Source organism: Heterodontus francisci, chromosome 2 (assembly GCF_036365525.1).
Source record: "Heterodontus francisci isolate sHetFra1 chromosome 2, sHetFra1.hap1, whole genome shotgun sequence".
Classification (NCBI taxonomy): domain Eukaryota; kingdom Metazoa; phylum Chordata; class Chondrichthyes; order Heterodontiformes; family Heterodontidae; genus Heterodontus; species Heterodontus francisci.
In genome coordinates, this window is record NC_090372.1 from 220,586,508 (window position 1) to 220,594,512 (window position 8,005).

The 8,005-nt window shown below is 53.2% G+C and overlaps 1 protein-coding gene across 2 annotated transcripts in view; it reads left to right on the forward strand.

The window, feature by feature from the left end:
- LOC137351546 (repressor of RNA polymerase III transcription MAF1 homolog) overlaps positions 1-8,005 on the forward strand; it is a 70,495-nt gene that overhangs the window by 34,072 nt on the left and 28,418 nt on the right. For both annotated transcript variants that reach the window (XM_068016067.1, XM_068016073.1), the window contains exon 4: positions 2,289-2,417. In XM_068016067.1, coding sequence (XP_067872168.1) covers positions 2,289-2,417 — 129 coding nt within the window. The remainder of the gene's footprint in view (positions 1-2,288; positions 2,418-8,005) is intronic.

Consider the following 8,005-nt stretch of genomic DNA (forward strand, 5'->3'; position numbering starts at 1 on the left):
CCCTTTGAACCTGCTCTACCATTCAATAAATTCATAGCTGGTCCTTGACCTCACTCTTAACTGCCTAGTCCCCATATCCATTAATTCTCTCAATCTAAAAGTCTATCAATCTCCTGCTCTAATAAATTCACTGAGCATCTACGGCCCTCTAAGGTAGAGAATTTCAAAAATTCACAACCTCAAGATATTTCTCCCCTCAGTCCTAAATGGCTGACCTCTGATGCCCCTGTGTTCTAGATTTCCCCATGAGGGGAAACCACCTCTCCGCATCAACCCTGTTGAGCCACATCAGAATCTTGTATGCTTCAATGAGAACTAAACTAGAGAATATAGGGGTTTTCTACTCAATCTCTCTCCTTTTATAGGACAACCCTCTCATCCTGAGAAATTGATCCAGTGAATTTTCATTGCACCTCCTTTTTAAGACAAGTATATTCTTCCTTGGGTACAGAGACCAAAACTCCAGTGGGCTGAGGAAGTCTTTATTGGCACTGTTGTCTGAGGCTCCAAGAATTTGGGGAATTCAACCAATATTGGTCTCCATTGGTACAGGAAGACCATGCAGTACTTCTGGTTTGTTATCCCTCTCCTATAGGGAGCAGATTTAAAGCTGTAAATTCAGCAGTTAAGTTAATCAGGTGAGACACTCTCATGGTGCATATAGATCTACTGAGAAAGTTCTGAGTAATTCTACTCCTGGAGATAACTGGCATAGCTGACTACAAATGGCAGACTGTTCAGCCACAATTTTCTGACACTGTGCAACTCTCTTCACTGGTCGCTGAAGGTAAGCATGCAGGTGCAACAGGCGGTAAAAAAGGCAAATGGTATGTTGGCCTTCATAGCGAGAGGATTCGAGTACAGGAGCAGGGATGTCTTGCTGCAATTATACAGGGCCTTGGTGAGGCCACACCTGTAATATTGTGTGCAATTTTGGTCTCCTTATCTGAGGAAGGATGTTCTTGTTAGAGGGAGTGCAGCAGAGTTTTACCAGACTGATTCCTGGGATGGCGGGACTGACGTATGAGGAGAGATTGAGTCGGTTAGGATTATATTTGCTGGAGTTCAGAAGAGTGAGGGGGGATCTCATAGAAACCTATAAAATTCTAACAGGATTTGACAGGGTAAATGCGGGAAGGTTGTTCCCGATGGTGGGGGAGTTCAGAACCAGGGTTCATAGTCTAAGGATACAGGGTAAACCTTTCAGGACTGAGATGAGGAGAAATGTCTTCACCCAGAGAGTGGTGAGCCTGTGGAATTCACTACCACAGAAAGCAGTTGATGCCAAAACATTGTATTTTTTCGAGGAGGAGTTAGATATAGCTCTTGGTGAAAGGGATCAAAGGATATGGGGGGGCGGGGGGGAGTGGAAACAGGCTACTGAGTTGGATGATCAGCCATGATAATGAATGGCAGAGCAGGCTTGAAGGGCTGAATGGCCTACTCCTGTTCCTATTTTCTATGTTTCTTAAACTTCTTTGCCTTGTTGCCTCTGTCTTAAAGCCTGTTCAAAACTTATCTCTGTATTTCCTATCTTAATTTTTTTCATGCATCATGCTCATTCTGTCACTTGCATTTAAAGCACATTGGTATCTTTGTCACATGAAGCAGCAAATTTGATGGTGGGTGGCCTGTTTTTTTTTTAGGGTGGCTCACTATCTCGAGATATAAGCATATTAAGTGCATAACTCCAACAATGTGTGCATATTCTACACCATGAGCTGTGTTTGTGGCAGGAAACCATCTCTGTTATATGAGCCCTAGCAAAATGGAAATTGAGCCGAGTTGATCTATTTTTAATTCTGTTTAGAAACTGTATGTGTGGCATTCTATTTTAACATTTTGCATGCAATGACTTCCATTATGCTTCACCAAAGTTCTGATGACTGCTGTTCTTGTCATCAAATTTAGGGATTGTATCTTCATGCATTTTTAAAACTTTTCTTTTGGGGTGGGAAATAAATCCAGCACACATACTCCAGTTAATGCCTGAAGTCAAATCAGTGTGACTTCTGCTGAGACTGGCATTGGTTGTGCATGTTCCCTCTAAGCTGCACATGTGCGTGCCTGCGCAACAACCTGAAAGTTGTCATGCAGGCTGCTCTCAAGTCACCCCCTTTAAGATACAGCACAAAACAAGTTGACAGGTACTGTGCACATAAGCTGCACACAAAACAAAATGAGAGTGCATGGTGTCTGTAAGCCTGGTAAAGACTGAAAGGGATCACCATGTAAGGGAGAAAAATTGAGAACTCTGTTTGTTAATGTATCTTTTTTCTTCCCTAAAGCATGGAGAGCTATTCTTGCAAAATGGCAGGGGATGACAAGCAAATGTTTAAACAGTTCTGTCAGGAGGGACAGCCCCATGTCCTGGAAGCCCTTTCCCCACCTCAGACTACTGGAATTAGCCCAAACAGGTAAGTAGAGTCTTCCTTGGAAGAGAAATCCTTTTGTAAAATTTCAGCAATAGAGGTCTGAATAATTGAGTTTTTTTTTATGCACACAAGATGTATATTGTTTGACCTGTGGTTAAGAGCTCCCCAACTTCTTCAGATAGAGAAGCATAAAAGCTGTGGTTCTTCATAGGGAAGGGGCAAGTGAATCCAGTCACCTATTCATCACTAGCATCAGTTGCCAGATATTTTGGCACAGTGGCAGTCTGACAGTTCTCACCTTTTTCCAATTCAAACCTCCAATTCATGTTTATGAAATGGAAATCATGTTTGACAAACCTGTTGGAGTTTTTTTGAGGATGTTACTTTTAGCATAGATAAAGGAGGACCAGTGGATGTGGTGTATTTGGATTTTCAGGAGGCTTTTGATGAGGTCTGACAGGAGGTTAGGAGACAAAATCAGAGCATATGGGATTGGAGGTAATATACTAGTATGGATTGAGAATTGGTTAATCGACACAAAGCAGGGAGTAGGAATAAATGGGTCATTCTAAGGGTCGTAGCCTGTTACTAGTGGGGTATCATAGGATCAGTGCTAGGGTCACCGCTGTTCACAATCTATATAAATAATTTGGATGTGCAGACCACTTGTAGTATTTCCAAATTTGCTGATGACAAAAAATGGGAATGTAAGTTGTGAGGAAGAAGCAAGGAGGCTTCGAATGGACTCTGGCAAGAACATAGAAGATGGAATATAATGTGAATAAGTGTGAAGTTATCCATTTTGGTAGAAAAAACAGTATTCCTTAAATGGTGAGGGGTTGGGAAATGTTAACCAAAGGGATCGGTGTGTCCTTATTCACGAGTCACTAAAAGCAAGCATGCAGGTGCAGCAAGCGATTAGGAAGACAAATGGTATGTTGGCCTTCATTGCAAGGGATTTGAGTGCAGGAGTAAAGATGTCTTGCTGCAATTGCATAGAGCCTTGGTGAGACCATACCTGGAGTATTGCACACAATTTTGGTCTCCTTATCTAAGGAGGGATAGACTTGCCAAAGAGGGAGTGCAATGGAGGTTCACCAGACTAATCCCTGGGATTGCAGGATTGTCTTATGAAAAGACATTGGGGAAACTGGGCTTATATTCTCTAGAGTTCTGAAGAATGATCTCATTGAAGCATTACTAAATTCTTATAGGGAGTGACAGGGTGGATGTAGATAGAATGTTTCCTCTGGCTGGTGAGCTGAGAACCAGGGGACATAATCTCAGGATAAGGGACAGGCCATTGAAAACTGAGATGAGGAATTTCTTCACTCAATGTGCTGAATCTTCAGAATTCTCTACCCCAGAGGTAGGTGAAAGCTTGATCACTGAGCATGTTCAAAACAGAAATCGATAGATATCTGCAGACAAATGACGACATCAAGGGATTTGAGAGCATGGGAAAGTGGCATTGAGGTAGATGATCAGCCATGATCTAATTGAATGACAGAGTATGCTTGATGGACAGAATGGCCTACTCCTGTTCTCTTCCTCCTAAGAATATAACAGAATAGTTAGTGCAGAAGGAGGCCATTCAGTCCATTTGTATATTGCACTGGCTTTCTGCAAGAGTAATTCCCTCCGTTCCTTCTCCCCATAACCCTGCACATTCTTCCTTTTTCATATGTGTCTAATTACCTTTTGAATGCTTCAGTTGAACCTGCCTCCACCACGTTCTCGGGCAGTACATTCCAGACCTTAATCACTCTGTGAATAAGTTTTTCCTCATGTCACTTTTGCTTCTCTTTGCAAATACTTCAAGTCTGTCCCCTCTCATTCTCAATCCTTTCAAGAGTGGGAGCAGTTTCTCTGTATCTACTCTGTCCAGACCCCTCATGATTTTGAATACCTGTATCAAATCACCTCTCAGCCTTCTCTTTAAGGAAAACAGCCCTAACTTCTCCAATCTATCTTAATGACTGAAATTTCTCATCCCTGGAACCATTCTTGAATCTTTTCTGCACTCACTCCAATGCCCTCCCATCTTTCCTAAAGTGCGGCACCCAGAACTGGACACAATATGCCAGCTGAGGCGAACTAGCGTCTTATACAAATTCTACATAACTTCCTTTTGCTCTTGTACTCTCTGCCCCTATTATAAAGCCCAGGATACTGTATGCTTTGTTAATCTCTCTCTTTCTCTTTCTTTTTCTCTTTCTTTTTCTCTTACTCTTTCTTTTTCTCTTACTCTTTCTTTTTCTCTTACTCTTTCTTTTTCTCTTCTCTTTCTTTTTCTCTTTCTTTTCTCTTTCTCTTTCTCTTTCTCTTTCTCTTTCTTTTTCTCTTTCTCTCTCTCTTTCTCTCTCTCTTTCTCTTTTTTTTTTCTCTCTCTCTCTTTCTCTTTCGCTCTCTCTTTCTCTTTCGCTCTCTCTTTCTCTTTCGCTCTCTCTTTCTCTTTCGCTCTCTCTTTCTCTTTCGCTCTCTCTTTCTCTCTCGCTCGCGCTCTTTCTCTCTCGCTCGCGCTCTTTCTCTCTCGCTCGCGCTCTTTCTCTCTCGCTCGCGCTCTTTCTCTCTCGCTCGCGCTCTTTCTCTCTCGCTCGCGCTCTTTCTCTCGCGCTCGCGCTCTCTCTCTCTCGCTCGCGCTCTCTCTCTCTCGCTCGCGCTCTCTCTCTCTCGCTCGCGCTCTCTCTCTCTCGCTCGCGCTCTCTCTCTCTCGCTCGCCGCGCTCTCTCTCTCTCGCTCGCGCGCTCTCTCTCTCGCTCGCAGCGCTCTCTCTCCTCGCTCGCGCTCCGCGCGCTCTCTCGCTCGCGCTCGCACGCTCTCTCGCTCGCGCTCTCTCGCTCGCGCTCGCGCGCTCTCTCGCTCGCGCGCTCTCTCGCTCTCTCGCTCGCGCGCTCTCTCGCTCTCTCGCTCGCGCGCCTCTCTCGCTCGCGCTCGCGCGCTCTCTCGCTCGCGCGCTCTCTCGCTCTCTCGCTCGCGCCGCTCTCTCGCTCTCGCTCGCGCGCTCTCTCGCTCTCGCTCGCGCGCTCTCTCGCTCGCGCTCGCGCGCTCTCCTCGCTCGCGCTCGCGCGCTCTCTCGCTCGCGCGCGCTCTCTCGCTTCGGGCGCTGCGCTCTCTCGCTCTCGCGCGCTCTCACGCTCGCGGCGCTCGTCTCGCTCGCGCAGCGCTCTCTCGCTTCTGCGACTCTCGCTCTCGCGCGCTCTCTCGCTCTCGCGCGCTCTCTCGCTCTCGCGCGCTCTCTCGCTCTCGCGCGCTCTCTCGCTCTCGCGCGCTCTCTCGCCTCTCGCGCGCTCTCTCGCCTCTCGCGCGCTCTCTCGCTCTCGCGCGCTCTCTCGGCTCTCGCGCGCTCTCTCGCTCTCGCGCGCTCTCTCGCTCTCGCGCGCTCTCTCGCTCTCGCGCGCTCTCTCGCTCTCGAGCGCTCTCTCGCTCTCGCGCGCTCTCTTCGGCTCTCGCGCGCTCTCTCGCTCGCTCGCGCGCTCTCTCGCTCTCTCGGCGCTCTCTCGCTCTCGCTCTCGCGCGCTCTCTCGCTCTCGCTCGCGCGCTCTCTCGCTCTCGCTCGCGCGCTCTCTCGTCTCGCGCGCGCGCTCTCTCGCTTCGCTCGCGCGCTCTCTCGCTCTCGCTCGCGCGCTCTCTCGCTCTCGCTCGCGCGCTCTCTCGCTCTCGCTATCGCGCGCTCTCTCTCGCTCTCGCTCGCGCGCTCTCTCGCTCTCGCTCGCGCGCTCTCTCGCTCTCGCTCGCGGCTCTCTCGCTCTCGCTCGCGCGCTCTCACGCTCTCGCTCGCGCGCTCTCTCGCTCTCGCTCGCGCGCTCTCTCGCTCTCGCTCGCGCGCTCTCTCGCTCTCGCTCGGCGCTCTCTCGCTCTCGCTCGCGCGCTCTCTCGCTCTCGCTCGCGCGCTCTCTCGCTCTCGCTCGCGCGCTCTCTCGCTCTCGCTCGCGCGCTCTCTCGCTCTCTCGCGCGCTCTCTCGCTCTCGATCGCGCGCTCTCTCGCTCTCGCTCGCGGCTCTCTCGCTCTCGCTCGCGCGCTCTCTCGCTCTCGCTCGCGCGCTCTCTCGCTCTCGCTCGCAGCGCTCTCTCGCTCTCGCTCGCGCGCTCTCTCGCTTGCTCGCGGCTCTCTCGCTCTCGCTCGCGCGCTCTCTCGCTCTCGCTCGCGCGCTCTCTCGCTCTCGCTCGCGCGCTCTCTCGCTCTCGCTCGCGCGCTCTCTCGCTCTCGCTCGCGCGCTCTCTCGCTCTCGCTCGCGCGCTCTCTCGCTCTCGCTCGCGCGCTCTCGCTCTCTCGCTCGCGCGCTCTCTCGCTCTCGCTCGCGCTCTCTCGCCTCTCGCTCGCGCGCTCTCTCGCTCTCGCTCGCGCGCTCTCGCTCTCGCTCGCGCGTCTCTCGCTCTCGCTCGCGGCTCTCGCTCGCTCGCGCGCTCTCGCGCATCGGCGCGCTCTCTCGCTCGCTCGGCTCTCGCTCTCGCGCTCTCGCTCGCGCGCTCTCTCGCTCTCGCTCGCGCGCTCTCTCGCTCTCGCTCGCGCTCTCGCGCTCTCGCTCGGCGCTCGCGCGCTCTCGCTCGCGCTCGCGCGCTCGCGCTCTCTCGCTCTCGCTCTCTCGCTCTCGCGCTCTCTCGCTCTGCGCTCTCGCGCTCTCGCGCTCTCGCGCTCTCTCTCGCTCTCCGCTCTGCGCTCTCGCTCTCGCTCTCTCGGCTTGCGCTCTCGCGCTCTCTCGCTCTCGCTCGCGCTCTCTCGCTCGCGCTCTCTCTCGCTCGCCGCGCTCTCGCTCGCGCTCTCTCTCGCTCGCGCGCTCTCTCGATCGCGCTCTCTCTCGCTCGCGCGCTCTCTCGCTCTCGGCTCTCTCGCTTCGCGCTCTTCGCTCGCGCGCTCTCTCGCTCGCAGCGCTCTCTCGCTCGCGCTCTCTCTCGCTCGCGCGCTTCTCGCTCTCGCTCTCCTCTCGCTCTCGCTCTCTCTCGCTCTCGCGCTCTCTCTCGCTCTCGCGCTCTCTCTCGCTCGCGCTCTCTCTCGGCGCTCTCTCTCGCTCGCGCTCTCTCTCGCTCGCGCTCGCTCTCGATCGCGCTCTCTCTCGCTCGCGCTCTCTCTCGCTCGCGCTCTCTCTCGCTCGCGCTCTCTCTCGCTCGCGCTCTCTCTCGCTCGCGCTCTCTCTCGCTCGCGCTCTCTCTCGCTCGCGCTCTCTCTCGCTCGCGCTCTCTCTCGCTCGCGCTCTCTCTCGCTCGCGGCTCTCTCTCGCTCGCGCTCTCTCTCGCTCGCGCTCTCTCTCGCTCGCGCTCTCTCTCGCTCGCGCTCTCTCTCGCTCGCGCTCTCTCTCGCTCGCGCTCTCTCTCGCTCGCGCTCTCTCTCGCTCGCGCTCTCTCTCGCTCGCGCTCTCTCTCGCTCGCGCTCTCTCTCGCTCGCGCTCTCTCTCGCTCGCGCTCTCTCTCGCTCGCGCTCTCTCTCGCTCGCGCTCTCTCTCGCTCGCGCTCCTCTCGCTCGCGCTCTCTCTCGCTCGCGCTCTCTCTCGCTCGCGCTCTCTCTCGCTCGCGCTCTCTCTCGCTCGCGCTCTCTCTCGCTCGCGCTCTCTCTCGCTCGCGCTCTCTCTCGCTCGCGCTCTCTCTCGCTCGCGCTCTCTCTCGCTCGCGCTCTCTCTCGCTTCGCGCTTCTC